The sequence below is a fragment of the Lissotriton helveticus genome, chromosome 9, assembly GCF_964261635.1.
Source record: "Lissotriton helveticus chromosome 9, aLisHel1.1, whole genome shotgun sequence".
Classification (NCBI taxonomy): Eukaryota; Metazoa; Chordata; class Amphibia; order Caudata; family Salamandridae; genus Lissotriton; species Lissotriton helveticus.
In genome coordinates, this window is record NC_136070.1 from 100,660,936 (window position 1) to 100,683,805 (window position 22,870).

The window sequence follows — 22,870 nt, forward strand, 5'->3', positions numbered from 1 at the left end:
AAAGGACAGATCCAGCGCCTCCAAACAGTACAGAATGCGGCAGCAAGATTTGTACTAGACATTCCCCGCTCTTCCTCTGCGACACTAGCCAGAAAGAGCCTCCACTGGCTTCCTATAGAGCACCGCATCTCTTTTAAAATCATTTGTTTAGTGCATAGGGCTCTGAAAGCAGGAACCTCTGATGGGTTGGGATCACTTCTCACTGGCTATGTTCCCAGCAGATGTTTACGTTCATCACAACAGAATCTTTTGGTGATCCCTCGGAATAAGAAGACCAGATGGGGAGGAAGAGCTTTCTCTACAGTTGCCCCTCATCTTTGGAATGCACTCCCCTTAGAGCTTAAGTCCCTATCCTCACTGCCCCTCTTTAAAAAAGCCCTCAAAACATTGTGCTTCAAGAAAGCTTACTAGTTAAATTAGCCATCTGGACATGTCAGTATTTTTTGGTTAGGCGCCTTGATGCCCATGGGGCTGAGTCTGCGCGTTATAAATTTGCTTTAATTTTATTTCATAGTGAAAGCCTTGTAGAAAAATGGTCACTATTACCAATATTTCTGATGATACTGGGAATAGATAATTTATAAATCTCTTCTCGTGATACGTGTATTTCGTATGCAGTGTCTACCATGCTGGGGTTTGTTCTTTGGAGGCCATAAATGCATGAATATAATTTTGGCATAGTTAGTATAATAGGTATTCTTTCAAACAGGGACATTTTTATTCAAAGACATGAAAATTGTTGACTATAGTTCTTTTTGCTTGCAGTAAAAAGATAAGATAAATGCTTAACAATTCAGGGAAGAATGCAGAATTGTTGGGAAAAACTCTTTGATAATTCTGTTCATAGAAGTGAAAGGTTGTTGAAGCGGTTCTCTTCAACGGACACTGACTAGCATTAGAATGTTTAGGTTTTGTTTACCTGTCATGGATAGAATGTTGATAAAACAATGGTCAGTGGTTGAGACCAATGAAAATATCGGAATCTGTGGCAGTGGTCATGATTGTGGATTTACTGCACTTGCCAAAACATATCTGCCATCATTTGCAGATTTATCAAAAATGTATGTAGCTCAAATGGATCAAAATTATGCTGCCAGAGAATGTGTTGCACAATTCTCCTTTTCTTGCCATATAAGATACCCTCGCTCTTGAACATCCACCAATTTAGAGGTTTTTTGGGGTATTAACCAACAATTTCCAGCTTGTTTCCGATGTTGAAATTGATTGCAAATATGATCCTCCCAGGAGAAAAACCCATGTGTTTTTAAAGGCGAGGAGAAAAAACTCCAATATTTAGTAGGTGTTTAGGGGCTCTATCTGCTTGGAAACATATTTTCCATTTGTATTAAAAAGAAGACGCACACAAACCACCACCACCATGTGACAATTACAGTAAATCTCCACAATTGGATGAATAGTATATATGTATACTTCTATGCAGATTGGTCAATTGTGGCCAATGTTATTAGCCTTCCAAATTTTATTTTTTTAAGTGAGTTCGTCTACACCATAAGTTCTATCACTCCTTTGTACTATATAATAAAGATAATAAGTAACTCATCATTACTCTCCAATAATGTTATTGAGTTGTTTCAGTGACATATTAGATCACAAAGCCAAGTGGTTAGCAACTGCCATCAGGATCCAGGGATATCTTTGTTGCACCATGACATACGTTACTCCGCTTTTTGTTTGTATTGCAAGCTTGTTTTGGTGCCGTTAGCATAATATAGCTTGCACTTCTCCAAATAGGTAGCTCTAGAGCTACTTATATGTAGCTCTATTGTGTGCAGGTCAGAGTACTAAATTGAAAGTTTTGATTGGTTAAATTAATATATGTATATCAAAATTAAAAAGGATGTATTTGAGATGACAATATAAGTATTATCAGGACTCCTTAGCTGATATTTGGAGAAAGATAGTGGAATATCCCAAAAATATTTAAAGCTGATACATGATAGATCAATCATGCGGCGCTTGGAAGACTTATTACCAATAATATGACTGTGGCTGTTATGCATTACCCACTTAGAGGCACTCCACATATAATGTTACTACTGGCAGAACTGCTTGATGAATGGAGGTGATCACTGCTCGTAATTTTGCATTTCGTGGCTACGAATAGAATTTTGGCCTCATGTCGTCACTATTACAACACTTATAATAATAGTAGTTTGGGATGATTGAACTTGGTACTAAGCTCTTATTACAGAAAAGGTTGGCGATCCCTGATATAGCTACTATTTTCTAACAGTAAAATGTTTATAGAAAGAAATGGATACAAATGTGACAATACAGTTTAGTACTCTGTTTAAAATAAATAAGAAATATTTAGTTTTTTCAGAAATATTTGTAAAATACCAGTCCAATTCACATAACATTTTAAGCAAAAGTTGCAAAACGGTTCCCCTAGAGTTAATTTTATATTTGGAGCAAATATGCAACTTTTTAAACAATAAATATACTTCCTGGCAGAGAAATTCCGATCCTGTAGTCCTATTGAATATTCGGGTATTTTCTCCACATTCCATCCTGAAAATGCATTTATTCTTGCTCTTGTCAAGGTCACATTTGCAAGCATTTTCATCATTGAGAACTACATATAAATTATTGGTGAACTACCACAACCTGTGATTTTGTGGCTGTGCAAGAGCATTTACAGGTGGACCCACACAGGACATAACTGCAAACTCACTCCTAGTAGTAGTTTTCCTGAAGAGAAATTCAACCATTCTGATGGGCGGATTTTTTATGTGAGTAAGTTCCCTTTGCGTAGGTAAAATCTAATTTTGTGTGCATAATGTTTTTGTGCCCCTAAATTGAACCTCTCTGAAACTGCCACTACTTCTACTCTATATGGTTACCCAGATTAGTCACACCCCTACGCAGAGGACTTCAAGCTCACGATGTAGCAATAAAGTGTTTGCATATGACATTTGTGCTGATGAATATAGTTCATTTGTCTTTTAAATAACATTTTAATTAAAACTGGGTTACTGTACAGCTTTCTACTGCTTCTTGGAGCTGGTTCTGTGCTTTACAAAGATCTTATACGAAGGCAAAAGTGGTGTTCTTGAGTTGCACCCCCGGAGTCCCGTCTTCCTGCCCGTAGTGGCATTTTGCAAAATTATGAAATTCCGTTCTTGTATGATATGCGTTCTTGACACTGCTGCTAGAGAACCTTCAGCTGATGCCTGTCCCTGTGCTTTATTTAGTGCCCAGGATGCCCCCCTCCCAGGCCGCGAACAAGGAATGAGACCCCGTCAAAGGAAGCTGAAGTGGACGTCCGCTACCTGCAGTGGTTGAACGGTAAACTGCAGTTCAGCTGGAGAGCTCTGCACGCCGCCCAGCAAGAGAAGTGTGCAGCTGTGCACAAGGTACAAGCCTGTGGGCGTTTGTGTGTTTGCCAATATAAAGACTTTTTTCATATGTTGTGATAAATTCGATACATTTCCCAGGCATATGTTTGATAATTGCATTTTATATGGAAACATTAGCTTCTTTAGTCAATTCTTGTGGTATAGGCAATAAAGTGTCCTGTGAATGACATCGTTTTCTGATAACGTGTGCAACCACATGATTAGTGCTCATCAGTGTTGGAGCTGATGGACTAGGTGCCATATGTATCAAGCAAAATTGCGATCGCAAACGCCGAAATTCGCAGAATTTTGGCGTTCGCGATCGCAATTTTGCTAAATTGGTGTATAAAGGCAAATCTGCGTGCAAAATAAGGAATCGCAAAATTTGCGATTCCTTATTTTGCAATTGCATTTAAGGAATCGCAAATAAAGCGATTCCTTAAATGCAATGTAAGAAGCACCAAAAAAGTGCAATTTGGCCTTAAGGAATCGCAAATTACCACCAATTTCAAGTTGATGGTAATTTGCGATTTCTTTGAAAAATGCACTTTTTAGCATTTTTCAAAGTGCAATGTGAAGCACATACATACCCTTAGGGCATGTATGTGCGCCACATGTGCACACATGCTTATATCAGGGGTGCAAAAGGGTGTCCTTTCGACACCCTTGCACCCTTGAAATTGCATTCTCAATTTGCGATTCTCTAATTGCTAATCGCAAATTGAGAATGTCTTCCTATTCATTCCTATGGGCCTCTAGACCTATAGGAATGAATAGGGAGGTATTCCTTAATTGTAAATTGCAATTTGAGACTCGCAGTTAAGGAATTTGTAGGATTCGCAAAATGTATTACAAATCCTACATACATAGCATTTTGCGTTTCTCAAATAGCGATTCGCAACAAATCGCTATTTGAGAATCGCAAAAGAGGATTTTGATACATATGGCCCCTGTTCCTTTAGTTTTCGATTTTCTCCTGTTATAGTTACCCTTTTTCCCCTTTCATTTCTGTGTTTCTTCTTTTTTTATCTTAACTTTTCTTTAGAGGATATTACAGCTCCACAGGCAGTGTTTGAGGCGCTTGCTTGCCTCTTCGTTTGCAATGCACCATATCCCAGTTGGTCACTTCTTGTAAACAAGGTGACCATTATGGAATGCTGTGTCTCTTAGTTTTACCATTTCAAGATGACAGACATATTGACTTTAATGTGGTGGCCATGCTGAAACTTTAAAACAACGACAGACTATGTTCAAGTTACTGCGAGATGAACACTCACCGCCATGTTTAGTTTCGTTGTTGCAAGCATATGCAAGCAGTAGGTGTTCTTTTTTTACTTGTGTTCTTTTAATTTCTCTTGCATATGCTGTTGAGTTAGTCTGTATTTTATTGTTGTTTGCCAGAGGGTAAATGCAAGAATGAGTGAGAGTATAGGTCAAAACAAATCAAGACATTTACTTGGTGATGCACAAACAATATATATTCACAGAAACCAGATTTCCATACATTATTATTTGTGTGTGGTTTAGTTTATTCAGTAAACTGGTTGTCTGTGTAAATTTAGTCAACGTTAATATAGAAAACAGGCTGTCTGTAAATGATAGTGTGCTATCACACAATGCTTTAGTTACATTAAAAAATTGCCCCGCCTTAACTCCATTAAAGGTAGGTGGGCCATGAACTTTTGTTCTAAAAAGTGGGTCATGGTTCAAAAAATTTTGAGAACCACTGACTTATAGTGCGTTTCAAAATATCTCCTGTTTAAAAAATCGCTTTAGAGAAAAATGCTTGCAAATGGGAACTCTTGTTGAAGTCAACTCATTGTGGGAAAAGGAACCAACATTTTGCGCCTAATTTTATGTGGGCATATTATAAATTGATCTCAAATTGCACTCACTCTTTGCATCACAGTTTCATACCAATTATAATTTGGTCATAAAATAGTGCAAACAAGAAGCAACTACCCGCACAAAAATAGTTTTCACCTGTTATTAGAGGAAGGGTTTTACCACCCGATTTGCTATTGCAGCAGGTAATGAATGCTTCATTGCACCGAAAATTACCTCTGCCCACAAAAGCTCAAATCGATATGGGCTACATTTCCATGGCTGGATTGCACCAGGAGCATTCTGTGTTGCGGTAGAGGTGCAGTCGTTATTTGAGTCTTACTTTCCATGTGAATTCGAGGTGGTTCATAATTGAACACTTTTGTGTATTTCCAACCTGAATAGTATTTCTCAATCATTCAATAGTTTCAAATAATAAAACAATCAAATGTGTTGAAATCTACTGTTATATCACTAGTTTATCATCCTCATAAACAGAAGAGTGAACCCTTGGTTGCTGTAAGAGGGCGGCCAAGAATCGCATCTAAAGATTGCAAATTTAATGTGAACAGGATTGATCCATGTGGAACGTCACATATCAGTTTCTTGGGTATAGAATGGATAGGGTGTCAGTAAGGTGATCTGCTGATGATCTGAAATGACCCATTTAATGATTTGTCTGTGCAGCACAACTTTACCTAGTGTTCCTTCCAAGAGGGAGTGGTCCATGGCGAAAGTATCTGGGCCTGACACCTTCATCCACAAAGTGGCAAAGATTGTTCAGGATAAGTAGGGTGACCATTTCTGTGCAGTTGCCTAGGAGAAATCCAGTTTGGAACATTTCTAAGAGATTATTATCCTAGACAAATTGTTTAAGATGTTTAAAGGATAGTTTCTCTAGTAATTTGCCAAGGAATGGCAGGAGAGAGACGGCATAGAAATTGCTGTTTTGAGGGTATTTTTAAAAGAGCTTTTATGCCACTAGTTTTCCACATAGTAAGAAAATTACCTTGACCATTAATAGATCTATTAGCTATATTTTAAGGGCAGGTAGAAGGGATTTCATGAATTTTTCAGGCACCCATTCTAGAGAACATGTTGGGCAACAGCTGGCACTGTTGGAGTGAACATATTCACCTGCAATAGATGAAAAGGACTTTACGGTGGCCAAAGTTTATCTTGTGGGGCAGTGAATGGATATTTTCATCCTTCAGAGTGTTTCCAATTTGTATGTTAACAAGAACAAGCTTGATCTTATTGAAAAATAATTGAGTAACATCACATATTTGTTGAGTATCTCACATGATAGTTTCATTGGTCAAGGCGGATTTTGATTCTCACCCTCCATGAAACAGTTCTTTTGATAAATTTGGGGCTTGGGAAAATAGATAGGAATTTGTCTAATGTCGACAGAACTGCCTTCTAACCATTCTTTAGGAGGTGGATAGTGGATGTGGCCTCTAACTTAGCTAAATTATGCTTTGAGGTTATGCTAGAAGCAAGAGGGATCTCGGCTGGTACTCCATAATGGTCACTGCTGGCGAGTGGGAGGGGCTCGTTGGTTAGGGTTAGATTGGTATGGGGAACAAGCATTGGTAAAGATAATAGGTATCACTTCTCTTAAGTGTTCAATGGCAAAACTATTAGAACTGGCTTTTTTGGTGGAAAATCGCCTAATAATAGTTGGGGGACTGTGTTGCTCAATGAAGCAACCTCTTGAGCAGCAAAATATGGACGTTGGAAGTGGCCCCCCTTTACTCGGACTGCATTAGAAGAATTCAACCGTATCCTCCAAGAAGAGTGGTATAAAAAAAAGGCATCAGAATATGAAGTTTGTGTAATAACTTACAAGTCATAAGCAGCAAAATATAACATACTTTTGACAATGGGTCAGTATGTTCGGGGCAGCCTAAGAAAGCGTATGTGTATACATGTCTTTGTTAACTAAAACAGCTGTAAATCCAATATGTTATAAAGGTAGCAAAGTAAAATGAAATGAATTTGCAAAGGTAATTAGTGAATAGCCTTAGTGTGCCTTAAAGACAACTAGGACACACTTCTTAAACCGGTCATAAATCAGCAATTAAAATGTCAACCTGTCAGTAAAGCACACACATCAAAGAACATAAACTGACTCTGAATTACAAGTTATGTGTCATGTTGCTACTGCAGTCTACAACAAGCATTTGCAATGCAATAGGTCTCGCATATGCACCAGTTTAAGCTATTGGCATTGTAAAAGACAATACCTTTATTTTTCTGTTTTGATAATTAACACATAAATAAAAGGCATTGTCATTTACAATGCCAATAGCTCAAACTCTTGTCAACGCAAGACCTATTTCATTTCAAAGAAACAGCTGCCATTGTTCCGGGCTGATTGAAAAGTAAAAGCACGCTGACTGTTGCAGGAAAGCATGTGGTGCCTGCAGTAGGAGGAACTCCTTAACCGCATGTGTGCGGGCGGAATTCCGCCCGTACGCTGGTTTTTTTAAAATCGCACTTTACGTGACGAACTGGGCTCGTCATGAGCGTGCGAGGAGGCTACGCCATGACGAGCCCAGCTCGTCATGAGCGTCGAAGGGGTTAAAGAAAATAGTGCTAACAGACTAAATAAGACATACCATGTAACAACAGAAGTAAAAGGGCCAGTCCTCATAGGAGGTTACAAATGAGGACAAGGCTTAACTTTTTTTCTGTTTTTTTTTGTTTTTTGTTTTGTCCTCATACATGGCATAGCTGAGAGAAACTAAGAAGCCTATTAACGAATCAGAAGCCAACATTTACAAAGGACAAAGACAGAAGCCAATGTCAAAAATGGGTGGAGAGTGGGCAGATCTTCAATTCCATACTCGAATGCAGCATGACTTGCAGAGCAGCACATGCACTGCCCAGGCTCGACCTGAAAATGAAACCGAAACGTTTCACTTTTCTTTTTTAAATGCATTCCCTTTTTCTTTAAGGAAAAGAGGCTGAACTTGAAAAAAAAAAAGTCCATTATTTAAAAAGCAGTCACAGACATGATGGTCTAGTGACCCCAGCAGGTCATCATCCTTGTGAGTGCAGGCCATTCCCAATGGGTTGGCATGATCACCATGTATTCATCAATCTACTGGCCACATTTGCCCCGTTAGGTCCACTCAGTCATTAACCATTTCGAAGTTGTTAAAATTAGGACTATCCTGTTAGGCCATAAAACATCTATTGGAGGAAAATCTAGGGAAAATTCAGTTGTACAAAAATGTAATAAGCATTACGGTTACCATGCTGCCTGGAAATGATATGGGTTAGATATGATGGTGCATTATTTTCTTTGCTTGCAATCTTACTACACTTTTGAGTGGCACTGTAAAGCTGCTGCAACAGTGGCCTAAGTTTAGCATTGGCCCTGGTGTCTCCTTATGAAATGCCAACATCCTGTCATAATAATTTTGCAGAACCACAACATCCGCTTGGAATAAGTTACCTGATGTTCTCTACTTAGTGTATATAATCTTTCATGAAGACCGAAAACATATGTTTTTTTCTTTATTGTAGGTGGTTCATGGGGTTTCCTGTCTAGTTGGGATGGTCTTTGGCTCAGACTAATGGCAACAGATTTTTGTCATCATATAAGTTTTCTATATTGCATTGTGCTCGGTCACCCTTGGGAAGGGCCGCAATGTCAAATAGTTTAAAAAAATAAACAAATCTGTATGCATGCCGTTCTTTACAGGCCAGATAAGGACCATGAACGCCTTTAGAAGTCTGGAACAATAGTTGAAATTGGAGTCTTTCCTGAAATGACAAGTGAAGTAAGGTTGATGACCTACAACATATGAGTGTGATGATTATGGAAGCCTAAATTGAGACCGTCTGAGGCTTGGATATTAAAGAAGGCATGTGATATATATATGCGCACATGGACACCAGCTGTGCTGGGCTTGCCATCCTGTATAAGCGTACATTGCACAGGAGAGCACCTATCATATCCTGACAGAGTTCACCCGCTGTTGTATGAGGTGTGCTTCAGGATCCATGGGTGCCTAAAGATTGTCAGGTACCCAGCCTTTAGGGGACCCCTAGCACTATTTTCCACAAATGCTTGGGTGCTGTTCGATCCTTCCCATGGGTGGCCGTGACTGATTGATTTCAGTGATTATTGCATGCATTGCTAATGTAAGGTGACCTGGCGCTGATCTCCATTTGCTGATCAGTCACAGAGGCTAATGATGGAAGATAATGTTTGTGAGTAGTGTTCAGAAGTGGCACTGGAAGACTGCTCCAGGGGCTGGTGGATCTGTAGAGATGGAACGACCGCCAATGCGTGTTATAGGAAAGTGCAGGACATCTAGCAGAACCAGCTTTGAGAACCTGAGGAGACAAGTCAGGGTATGCGAAGATATAAAGGTCCGTACCCAAAACTGCCACTTGGGTTCATACAGAAACTTGAAGATTATTCTTTTAACTGTCAGGAGGCAGTGGGCACCGGGGCAAGTGGAAAACCCAGGCAGTGCAGTGTACCCAGGGTAGGGGGTCTCTGTGCACCTCCATCACTCTCATAAAGGGCGCCAATGGGCTCACTCTTTATGTCCACCACCTCTTATATTAACTAATATTACCACCTCTTATATTAACTAATAGTAGTTATTGTTAGGACTTAGTTTCCATAGGAAAAGCTTTGTTTGTTTTGTTAATAACTTTCGCACCATTTGACGAATCTTCATAAAATTTTGAAAACTAGTTTGCCAGTCACTTCAGTTGCTGGCTAGAAAGTTTCGAGGTGATCTGTTAAGTGGGGCGGAGAAAAATGAGGGTCCCAAAAAACGTTACCCCCCATGCAATTTCCTATAGAGATTTTAGCTACGACTACAATCCGAACTGCAGAATGGAATTGTACCAAATTTGGCAGAACGCTAGATCTTGGTCCAGAAAGAGTGCTGTTTGTAATTTTATGTAGATCTTTTCAGTAGTTTTGGAGTTATTAAAGTAAAGTGATTTTTGTAATCTAGAGACATGGATCTGTTGCGGATGTGGGCTGATTCGCAGATCCACTTGCTAACAGCAATGCCGTGATTCGCGGGCCGCAACTTGCGAGAAAAGTTGCGGTCACCATTTCGTGACGCAGTTGCCAGGGGAGAAAAAATGAAATGTAAAAGTGATAGAAGGGGTCAGGGTAGAGGTACAATGACCCCATGGGACTGATGAAGAGGTTTGTGAGGAACCCCTAATGGGCAAGAAATTGTCCAAAAGGTTTTTATTTTGACCACGCGAGGATCCACCCGGATCCTCATGCATTCTGGCAGGATCCGTACCCAAATTAAAAGAGAACACGTACACCCACTCACAGATTTGCACACCAACTCACCCACCCACTCACACACCCACTTACTCACACATAAATACAGCCACTTACACACCCGGTAAAAGACACAAAACCACTCACAGAACCACACATCCACTTATACCCACTCACACACCCAAAGACTGAACCACTCACACACCCACTCAACTGCTCACACACCCACTCATGTAGCCACTCGCACACCCACTCACAGACCCACAAAACCGCTCACTCGCACATCCACACATCCACTCATGTACTCACACACCTACTCACAAACCCTCACAGCCACTTTCTTACACGCCCACTCACCCACCCATATAGCCATTCACCCACCCACAACCACAGAGCCCATTGTATACTCACCCACACAAACACTCACTCACACACCCACTCAACCACCAACTCAACCACTCACACACCCATACATCCACTCACATACAGACCCACAAAGCCACTCACACACCCACAATCCACTCATCCCCTCACACACCCTCACAGCCACTCCCTCTTACACACCCATATAGCCACTCCATCACCCAACCCCACACACAACCACTTATACACTCTCACATACTCACCCACACCAGCACTCACCCACTCACACACCTACTCACAAACCCTCACAGCCACTCCTTCTTACAACCCACTCACACACCCATATAGCCACTCATCCACCCACACACAACTACACAGCCACTTATACATCCACTCACACACCCACTCAATCACTCACACACCCATACAGCCACTCACACACAGACCCACAAAACTACTCACACATCCAATCACTCACCTACTCCCACACAGCTACTCCACCTACTTACACACCAACTCATACTCCCATATAGCCATTCACCCCTCCTCCCCACACAAACATTTCAACACCCACAGCCACTCACACACCCAGACACAGGCAGTGATATGCTTGTACAAATTACAACAGCTAATGTTTTTCTTAAATGTGTCATTGGTTTAGAATTGAATGTGCGCATTATAACCGCAGACCCCTTATTTGTCTGAGGATTTGCGATGGATCCATAAAATGAATTTAGAGTAAAAAAAAGACGGTGCATTGCATTTATAGAAAAACTATATCTTACTTAACCTTATTTTTTAATTTTTAGTTTATTATGTACAATAAGAATGAGTGTGTGAATAAAATGTATTTATAAACTTGTGAAAATGTATATTAGTAAATTGAAATTATGGGTCAAATTTTAGTACAATTTATATTAAAGAAAAAACAGTGAAATTATCTAAAAAAAAACAAAGGGTATAGTGACATTATAGTTAGGGAATTGTATTTAAAAAAAATTACAAATTCACAAAAAAAATGCAAATGTTACAGGGACATTATGTATATGTTTTACACACACAAAATCATAGAACTTCAGCAGTTATAGTTATCTCAAGTAAATATAACTCATGCCTTAAGGTAGCTATAACTCATGCCCTTGCCAAGCACTGCTAACTAATCCACATATTACATCACTTGTGACATTAAAACGAAAATGGAATAGTGCACCCACAGGAAAAGGTTCAACAAATCTTCAAGTCTGTTTTTGTTTAAACATTTTCTTTTATTTAATTGTGAATTGATTTTCATCAGGGCTTAATAATCTTGTTCTGCATTACTTGTCTTACTCCTTGTACTAGTGTCAGTAGTATCCATATATAGTAGGCCATGTATGGCTTTCCATCATTCAGTCATTTGCAGTTTCCTGCACCAAATCTGGCAAGCTCTTAAAGTAGACTTCAATAGGAAAGGGGGAACTGGTATCCCCCAAACGATACCAGGATCCGTATCGTAACGCACCATCAACGACCCGCCATCTTCTGTGACATCATTGGTTATATCACTGCAGCATTTGCAGTGCAATTATTGATGAAAAAACTGTGCATGGCGGGGGCATATAGTTATAGTTACTTGAGATAACTACAGCTGTAACTGCAGAGTTTTTGGAGTATTGTGTGTGAAAAATCTGAACTGAACTATAACGTTCCTGTAACCTTTGGTATTTTCAGTGAAGATAGATAGATAGATTAGATAGATAGATTAGATAGATAGATTAGATAGATAGAGTCCATATGCCCTAAATGGGTCAACTTTCAGGTCTACTCAAATCTACTAATCCACTCAGGTGATTAGTTGAATGTGTACATTAATTGATGTCTCTGGACATCTTTTCTATTGAACTCTCCAATATTTCAAACCTCTTGTAAAGGCCTTTCCTATTTTCGACATCGAAATGAATGAGGCCAACAATCGGTTTAGCACAGAATGCATGACTGTTCAAATCTTGCATGTTTCTAAACAATTGAGCCATTTCATTTTTAACCTGACTATCTTTAAGCAGTTATATCTTTTTTTTTAAAAGTACTACAATATTTTTGATGCGTTTTATTTCTTAATATAGATTCTACATTTATCATTCTTATCTGAATTGAACATGAAAGAGCAAGACATTAAGGTTTTAAGTGGTTTATGGAACGGGATGTTACAGTGACCAAGGTTGTCGTTAACCTTTGCTTTAGCAGCTACAACGGGGTTGAGATTCTTTAAGGGCCGCGTTTGTCTGCAAATATGCAGGCAAAAAGCTTATAATTAACGCTGTAAAGGAATATAGGAGCAATAGTAGATCAAGAAGGAACTAGGAAGAACAAAAGATGAGTAAATAGAAAAAGGAAAGAAGAAAGGAATATTGAGTTGGAAGGAAGGGCGAAAGGAAATGTGTATAGATAAGTGGATTAATGAGGGTGGATAAATGATTGGATAGATAGATGAGTGAATGAAAGGGTGAATGAATGAATAGGTGGATGAGCAGGCATGGCATAGTAAAGGGATGGATGGATAGATGAATGGACAGGTGAAAGGATGGCAGAGTAAATGGATGAGTAGGTGGATGAACTGATGAGGATGATAAGGATGTCAGAGTAAAGGGATGAATTGAAAGTGGGTGAAAGGATTGATGAATGAATGGATGGATGGATGGCAGAGTGGATGGAAGGATGGCAGAGCAGATGAATGGATAGATGGCAGGAATAATAGATTGATGGATGGATGGAAGAGTAGATGGATGGTATGGGGAAAGATTGAATGATAGATGAAAGAATGAATGACCGAATTTAAAGGTGAATTAGTGGATATCAGCAGGTGGCTGGAAGGGTGAACTGATGAATGGGCAGATGCTTGGATGGGCAGATGCTTGGATGGATGAGGCAAGGGAGCTATTTTAGGGAGGTTTGGGCACACTAGATTCGATTGCTTGGTGCCATCAGAGCTTTAATTCAAAGTGGGGGTGTATTTTAATTTTCTTGGCTACTCCGTTGCCTGTGAACATGTATTATAAGTAATGCAATACCCTCTGCTATAGATATAAAGGATATTGTAAGTCACCTCGGAGTTCCATGACCTTATAAAGCAACGAGTTTCATTATAATGTAACTTAACTTCTTGGTGACTTATAATATTCTTATAATTTACAGTGTGGGTACTTTATCTCATACTAGCAGCCCGTCCCGACGTTGTCCGGGTATGAACTGCTGCCGGACAGTAGTATATTGTTTTGTAGGATTTCGTTTTGATAGCATTTCTTATCTGTGACAGGCCTGTGAAACGCTCCGATTCACAGTGCACTGCTGATGCACTTAAGAGTGTGTGTTCAGTAGTGTGTGAACTCGAGTTTCCCTACTTTATTTTTCCTTGCAATATTATATAGCGCGAACTCGACAACATGGCATGAGCTCAATTTACATTACAGAAGAACACATTCATTTGTGGTAGGCACGGGGAGACAAAGCGATTTGCCTGGAATCACAGGATGTTGAGCTGATGCCGAGATTCGAACGTAGCTCCCCAGCTCTAAAGTTTGCAATTCTAGCACTTGTGGCGGGAGGTGTGTCTAAAAGTGTATGTCGGTGCTGGCCATCAATGAGAGAGACCTGTGCATTTTCCAAATGGGTGGTGAAAAAATATGAGTATGTTGCTGGAGATGTGGGCCGCCGTGCCACCAATGTACTTACCGGGGAGGGTAAACACCCATTACTCCGCAACTTTCTTTCCGCATACCATCACTCCGCATACTTTCATTACGAAAGTACCATGACTCCGCAATGCCATTATAACGCATGGCATTACATTTTATATGCTTTCACTTTCATACATTTACAACAAAATTCGTTGTGAATGCATGAATGGTAAAAGCATGTTTTTTTTTAATGTTTGGATGAGGTAAGTATGGGTATAGGGGTATATTGTTTGGGGTACTGAGGTATATGTTTTGGGGTGTTTGGGTATTTTAAGGGTTCAGATATAGTTTTGGGTTATGGGGTACAGGGGTAGTTTTAGGGTTCAATGATAGGTATAGGTTTTGGGGTACAGGGGTATTTTTAGGGTTCAGGGCTAGGTTTGGGTTTTGGGGTATAGGGGTATTTTTAGGGTTCAGGGGTAGGTTTGGGTTTTGGGGTATAGGGGTATTTTAAGGGTTCAGGGCTAAGTTTGGGTTTTGTGGTACAGGGTTATTTTTAGGGTTCAGGGCTAGGTTTTGGGGTACAGGGGTATTTTTAGAGTTCAGGGGTAGGTTTGGGTTTTGGGGTACAGGGGTATTTTAAGGGTTCAGGGCTAGGTTTGGGTTTTGGGGTACAGGGGTATTTTTAGGGTTCAGGGGTAGGTTTGGGTTTTGAGGTACAGGGGTTTTTGTAGGGTTCAGGGCTAGGTTTGGGGGTACAGGGTTTTTTGTAGGGTTCAGGGCTAGGTTTGGGTTTTGGGGTACAGGGGTATTTTGGGGGTTTAGGTTTTGGGGTACAGAGTATATTTATAGGGTTAAGATGGGTTAGTGTTTAAGGATGTTGGGGTATTTTAAGGAGTAAGGGTGGGTTATGATTATGGGGTGCAGGGGTATTTAAAGGGGGCAGGGTGGGATTAGCACACGATATGAGACATGGCATGAAGGGCGGAACGTACCACACGCCCCCAGCGTTTGTCACGCCCCCAGCACACGCCCACAGCACAACGCAGACACGCCCACTAGGGACTACTTTGCTGGCAAGGTTTTGTTACCTTTTACATGTATATGGTCGGCGTCTGCATAGCCTGTGTCCTTCTGCTGCAACGGCCCTTTCCAACGCTGTATTGGGTGTTGTGATTGGTGCTGTGGTTCCTGAGATTACCCGCCTCAAAGGTTTGGGCTCTCTCTTTATTATATTAGTATAGATTTCTCTTTATATTAGTGCAAAAACAAAATGTGTCCAAATTTCATTTCTTGTGATACTTGATTTCTATTGATCTATTCCAGATTCATTCTTACACCAGGGGATTTCATCCGAGTTCAAGTATTGGACATTTCTCCATTACAGAAGTAGATATAATACGAGAGCCTGAAAAGTACAGCGAGGTAACGTATTACTGGCATCCCTGGCTCATATTTGGGTCTGGATCTCAACCAGACCTCTTAATTAGAAAACATTAATGTCCTTTTAATATAGGATGCTCTGCCAAAAACGCTTGACTTGATAGAGGTGCCAGATGACTATCAAGGCCGGATGACAAATTGATGACAGATGGCCAATGGTGTCAGCAAAAGCTATTCTGTACAATGGGCACACGTTTTAGAACAGCTTGGAAAGATTGACTTTGCATGAAATGAAAAGTATGCTCCGATTTGCTATGACATGAGGTGGTGGGCTGAGTTGAGCTCTTCATTTCGAATGGGTCTACCGGTGCCAGGCAAATGAGTGACAATTGACTGACCATGGGCTTTAGATTACCAGAATATTATCGCTTGCTGTTTCGACTACTACAGGCTCTGAGGGCAGATGCTTGCAATGTCACATTCTACGCTTTATCCGTTCAGTGAGGTTGTACTACCCTTGCTGCTTAATGATCTTTATCTAGAAAACCACAAACGCACAGCATGACATACCTATATACACGAGGACAGGCCACTTACTATAATGGAGTGTGTATTTACTATCTTACCTCCATGCAGTCTGTGCTTTATAATGTGGTCGGATATACAGCTGACAAAAGCAAATATAACTGTGCTTTCAATTTTTGGATACACTTGCTTGAAAATGCTTAACTAGACTACAAGGGGCTGCCCCCATAGATCGATGTTCCTCATAGCGATGTTGTTTGTCTGGTTGTGTCAGTGTTTATCAACATTGTGAGGACCGTGATTGAGCATTGTGGTAGATACTCGCACATTCACCCACCTCATTAGTCAATTCATAAAAAGGCATACGTGATGATTCAATTGTGACTTGATTTTGCAGAGTATAATTCCAAATATTGCACATCAGCTCCATGTGTGGTGAATTTCGTTCCATGGTGAAATATACCTCTGAGACAGTCCATTTCCTGCTTGGTATCAAAGAACCACATGGGAGACATGCAGGGGATAGTCAAATCATGTTTTCATGCTAGGCAGTTTTTTGCTAGGGGAGTTAGCTCACCAAGTGTTTTCAACCGAATGAGGGTAGCAGTTCCTCACTTCTTTGTGCAGGATTTGAAGGCTGAACCATTTTTTTTCTGAAGGAATGTAATCATCTTATACAAGATCCGCCATCCTTTTCAATTCTTCATGCGATGATGCAGCTGAAACTTCTCAAAAAATAGAAACAGACTGAAATAAATACAGTAGCATTTTGAACCTTTTCCAGAATTTGACCTTTTTTTTTTTAAATAGAAGTTTTTTAGGGCTCGGACTCCTCCCCCTGAAGGGGAGGAGTTAGAGAACTAATGTTAAAGGAGAAAAAAAAGAAGGAGGGCCTTGGAGAGAGAAATTCCAGACATTCCTTAGCGTTTTCTGTCATCTGGTCAGTGATTCGTCTTCCTTGTGTTTTCTTTTTAATAGGCTTGAAGTGATAGGGTAAATGTAGTTTTGTTCCACCATTTTGAGGCATATTTCGTGCGTGCTCGCGCAAAGAAGTACATTAATTCTAATTAGGAGCTGTCAGGGTGGCCGTGTAATGCATTGCAGATGGTGCGCGCGCGTTCACCATCTAGCAGTGTGTTTGTCGGGCGCGCGTCCTCCTCCTTACGTGCACACAGGCATATACGCCGTGTGCGGCTCCTTCCTGCCGGGCCGGGGAGCTGCTCTGCCGCTCTCTGCAGAGTACGGGCGACCGAGCGGCGAGCGAATCACGTCACAGTTCTCGATTTCGCGCAATTTTTTACCTGTTACACTGAGCAACGCACGGGAGCATTAATCCTTTTTCCCGGCGTGCACTATGGCTCTCCGCTTCATACAAACTCAGTTTTTTTTTTTGTAACTGCGCAGGCGCGACGTGACAAGCTTCCCGAATACAAGGGACGACGTGAAACGAGTACAGTGAACTGCGCAGTAGCCGGGACACCGGAAAAGGTCGCGTTGTGTAGCATTGCGCTTCCGGTGTGGTCCAGGTTAGATCTTCTGTTTGTAAATTCCTAATTGTAAGCGGAGCGCAGTACTGAAGCGGGAGTGTGGGGCAAGAAAACCGTATGAAGAAAAGAGGTGTGTGGCGCGCGCATGCGTAATACATATTAGCTCGCCCGTCTTTAAAAGCTAAACCTTAGTAAACTGCTGTTTTTTTATTGCGAGACAAACCTCCTCTGGGGTGAAGTATTTTTCCACGAACAACGATGCCCCCAATATTGCACCCCTACAAAAAAGGAGATAAAAAGCATTTATCCTGCACACAAATGTTCCTCGTAAGAGAGTGAGGGCTTCCAGTGGAAACAATGACCTGGCCGTCTGGAAACAAAGCGACTGAAAAGAACCAGAGTCACCAGGACCCAAAGCCCCTCCAAACAGCTAGCGCCGTGTATCCTCCACATAGTAATCACTCGAAAGAGAAAGTTTCCCGAAAACTAAGTTCGGAATTTCTGCTCTCTACCATTTATGATAAAACCTGTCTGTACTCGAAATCCCCACATAGCTACTCAGTTGTCGTTTGACCTCACGCCGAGTTCGCTAAATTTACTTAGTATGACTTTCAGTGCACTTACTTATATGTGACATTTCAATGCCTAACGTGTGACACTTCGAGTGACCCTTTATAGCGAGTAGAATAAAGCCGTTATGATTTATGTTCATTCGAGAATCGGGAATAATCCATTTTCTGGAATGTAGTGGCCTAGTTATTGCCTTAAAAGCAGTGCTACATTCCTGAGGTGCTTATGCGAGGTTGCCCATTTGTCCCTTAACTCTTAACTTAACATGAACACATTCCATAACACATAGCAACAATACATTGGCATTTACAATGCCATTAGCTCAAACTCAAATAAATCCGAGCCCGATTGCATTTCTAATGCTTGTTTTTATTGTAAATGAATACAATTCTTTAAAACAGTATTTTCAAAAGTCAGCAGACTTCATATATGCCTGAAAATAGAACTTTGGTTATATGTCACTTGGGACGTTCGCGGACAGTTTTCTTTAAGCCTATTTACTACATTTGATTGACAATATCAGTTACCACTTGCCACAAAGACTGCAGTGTATTGTTTTGTCATTTATGGTCATGTTCATACTCCTGATTGCACTCCAGCAGATGGTATTTCTCCTTTTCTATTGGCTGCCTTGACGAATAAGCCCAAATACTTTGCACCAAAAACAGTTGAACTTGGCCGTCTCGGCATAGTCACCTCTAAAAGTTTAGCCTTCACTCTTCCTGTTTTTTGAATCTCGTTTTTGTTGCAATTGGGACTCTATGCACTATACTAATGCTAATCAGTGCTAACGTTCTTGTGCTCTCTCCCTAAAACATGGTACCTGATTGGCATATAGAATTTACTTATAAGTCCCTAGTATATGGTCCTACATCTACCCAGGACCTGTAAATTCAATGCTTCTAGTGTGGCTGCAGCACTTGTTGTACCACTCACTTAAGTAGCCATCTAAAACATCTCTCAGGCCAACCACTGCAGCCTGTAGTGCAGTTTTAAACTGCCAATTCGACCTGGCAAAACAAACCTTTTGCCAGGCCTAAAACTTTCTTTTTAAGCATGTCACCTCTAAAGTAGGCCCTAAAAAGCACATTGAGTAGCGGGGTGAGTTGTATTTGAAAGGTAGGGCATGCGTTATTAAGTTTTACATGTCCTGGTAGTGAAAAACTCCTAAATTCGTTTTACACTACTGTAAGGCCTATCTTTCCCTTTGGATAACATTGGATTACCTAATTACATTTAGGGAGTGCTAATGTTTTGTTGGGAACAGATAGGCATGTCAAGTAAAGTTTCAAATTAAATGTAATATAAAATCCTCTTTAATGGTAAAGTCAGATTTTAAGTGCCAATTCTGAAAATGCCACATTTAGAAAGTTGGCATTTTCTTGTCCTATGTGGTGCCTGCTTCCTGTGTCCTGGGTTACATGACTGTAAATAGCTTGGTAGTTAACCTTTCTATATTCCACCTAGACTGTGAGGCAAAGTGGGGCTAGATGTAGGCAGGATTAGCCACCCTGCCAGTATGGATGGGGCAGAGCTGTTCCCTACCCCACTTACATTTCAAAGGGCTGCCTCTAGCACACACAAAAGGACCTGGCCCCAGTATTTTGTAGCTCCAGAATACTCTGAGCCCTGGCAGGAAAAAGGGAAGAACTTTCCTGAACCATATGTGGAGGTAGCCAGGATCTCACACCACTTCAAAGGACGGCATCAGATGTAAATATTTGACCTCCTGAACATCCTTTTCAGTACACTCCTAGACCAGTGGACTACAGAAGGACTGCCATGTTCTCCAGAGGACTGACCTGCTGCTTGAGGCCTGCTTTGCTGTCTGAGTTTGAAAATTACTAGACCAGCTCCTTGCATCCCAAGCTAACCTAAGTGACTCCAAGTGTCAATTGAGGAACCTGATGTGTGCTACAGGGACACAACACGCTCTAGAGGCCTTCCTGCAGCTGCCCATCTGACCTGCTGCAACTGGACCTGCCTGAGCCTTGCTGGCCTCTCCTAGAGTGGATCCCTGATCTTGAAGAGATGCCACCCCTTGTCCTGGACCCTTGGCTAGCATCAAAGTGCACTTCTCTGGAAGAAAAGGAGAAGTCCTGAAGCTTTGGGTCGTTTGTGACCATTCACGGTCCCGTACGCTCTGAGATTCTACAGCCTGCGATGACCGCCAACAAGAAGCTCTGGCGTGGCCGAGCGTTCATGCTACAGCGACTGCCGGCAACTTGAATTCTGCACTTCACACAACACCAACGAAAGCCCGCAGTAACCACCAACCTGCAGCTTCAGCAATAATCGCCTGTGACGTCCAACTGGATCATCGTGCTACAGACATAACTTTGTGCTGCAGTGATGACCATCTACAACGATCTCCTTGCTCCTCACGGCCTCCTCCACCACGAAGGGAACTGTTTGCGCCGGAATTTGAAAAGGTAATTTTTTTCAATGGGGCTGACCTGGTCCCTGTATCTGGCCGTGCTCCACTCCGGTCGGCCTGAACTTGTGACTTTCTCCTCGGTCTAGCACGACCAGATGACCATGAGTGGTGCTTTGTGCTTTTAGGTGCAAAACTTATCTAAAACTTAGAAATTGCATAGCTCTGGTTCTACTGCTTAGATCTTTGTCAATTATGTATCATTTTATTTTGGAATTTTTTCTCTATTTTTCTAAATTACAGTGGGATTTATCTGGTATTGTGTTTTCACTTTATTACTGTCTGTGTGCTGCATAAATACTTTACACATTGCCTCTAATTTATGCCTAACTGCTTTGTGCCAAACTACCAGACAGTTAAGCACAGGTTAAATGTGGGACTCTTGTAGTTCACCCTGACAAGGATTATGGTTGTTGGTTGAAGGGTTTTCACCCCCTCAACCAATAACCCACTTACTTACAATTTGTTTCTTTCAAGCCCCATGTACACTCTCCCTATGATCGAAATATAAAATGTCTACCCCCTTCCACTCATTGGCAAGCTTTCAGATCACAACATTGCACCTTGTTTAATTTGAAGTTATACAATTAAGCCCGGGGATTTTGTGGCAAACCCATTTTTTGTAGCACTCTAGAATTCCTTAACCTCATATAACACTTATAGTCCCATCTTCAAAATGTATCTATAATGTGATATCTTGAGTGGCTGGGGACCATTGCTCCAAACCCTTTCAACATTCAACCCTGGGTATGGTTTGTAGACTACTTGAAAAATGTTTTACTTAATACATTACTTCTCCAGTATTAGGGGTGTCTTTCATAGATTCACATGCTTGAATATTCCCCGTCGTCGAAGTGGGAGTCCCACGGTACATAAAGATAGCAATAATGCTAATAATATATATATGTAATAACATAATACATAATAAAATAGAGATAATACACACTGAAAAAAAACCTCTACAATGGTTCCTCCATAGGAATGCATTATAAAGAGAAAAACTCATTTGTAACATATCAGTGTCATTATGTTAGTCCAAACTGCAGCCAATCAGGCTCAAGCACCCTCTAGAACCTTCTCCTCAGAAGCTCCAGTCCTCAGATTTTCTACCGCACGTCGTGTGAAGGGAGTCTCCCTGAGCTCTGCTCAGTTTTCTTCATTCTACTCTACTACTTCAATTGTTTCTCAAGATGTCAAGTAAGAAGTCTTTGTTTAGGCCATGCTCTTCCTGTGGGAAACTGCGTTTGTTTGAGAAGGAACCCCACCAAAAGTGTATTTACTGTTTATATCCCGAACACAAGGTGGTTGACTGCAAGTTCTGTAGAACTTTTCCTGCTAAAACTCTCAGAGACAGGGAAGGTCGTCTTCTTCTGTGGTTGAAGCGCCTTCAGGACAAAGACGCAGTTTTGTCAGACGCAGAGAGTTTCCAGTCAGGTCCTTCAACTGCTGCTTCCAAGCGTGGCAGTGTCCAGGAGTTGCCTTCTCCTTTTCTAAAGAGAAAAAAGCTGGCCTTATCAGTAGCCCAATTAAAACCTACTGCTACTGTGACTTCTGTGTCTACGCCCACGAGACCTGGCTCTCAGGCGTCATTTCCAGCCTCTACAAGTGTTGTTACACTTCAGTCAGCGCGGTCGTCGACGGGCTCGTCGACGACCATTCCAACGACGAAATTGGCTGCTGTGGCTTCGACGACGTTTACAGTGACGACGACGTCTGCTTCATCGACGGCTTGCACGTCAACGAGAGCATCAATCTCCACAGTCTCGTCCCCTATTATCTCGTCGGCGAAGAAGCTTCCGTCGACGAAGAAATCATCGTCGACGCTAAATGTGCCGTCGACGAGTTCAAAGACGACGAAGGTTCCGTCGACACTAAAAGCTCCGTCGACCAGCTCGTCGACGACTTATATCCCGTCGACGAAGGCTTCGTTGACGAAGAAGATAACACTCAAGGATTCGTCGACGAAGCTCCCGTCGACGAAGGCTCCGTCGACG

General features: G+C 41.3%; 1 protein-coding gene across 1 annotated transcript in view; it reads left to right on the forward strand.

Moving 5' to 3' along the window:
- TEDC1 (tubulin epsilon and delta complex 1) overlaps window positions 1–22,870 on the forward strand; it is a 496,873-nt gene that overhangs the window by 200,778 nt on the left and 273,225 nt on the right. Inside the window, exons 4-5 of the mRNA XM_078659574.1 lie at window positions 3,216–3,377; window positions 15,804–15,902. Of these exons, the coding sequence (XP_078515700.1) occupies window positions 3,216–3,377; window positions 15,804–15,902 (261 nt within the window). The remainder of the gene's footprint in view (window positions 1–3,215; window positions 3,378–15,803; window positions 15,903–22,870) is intronic.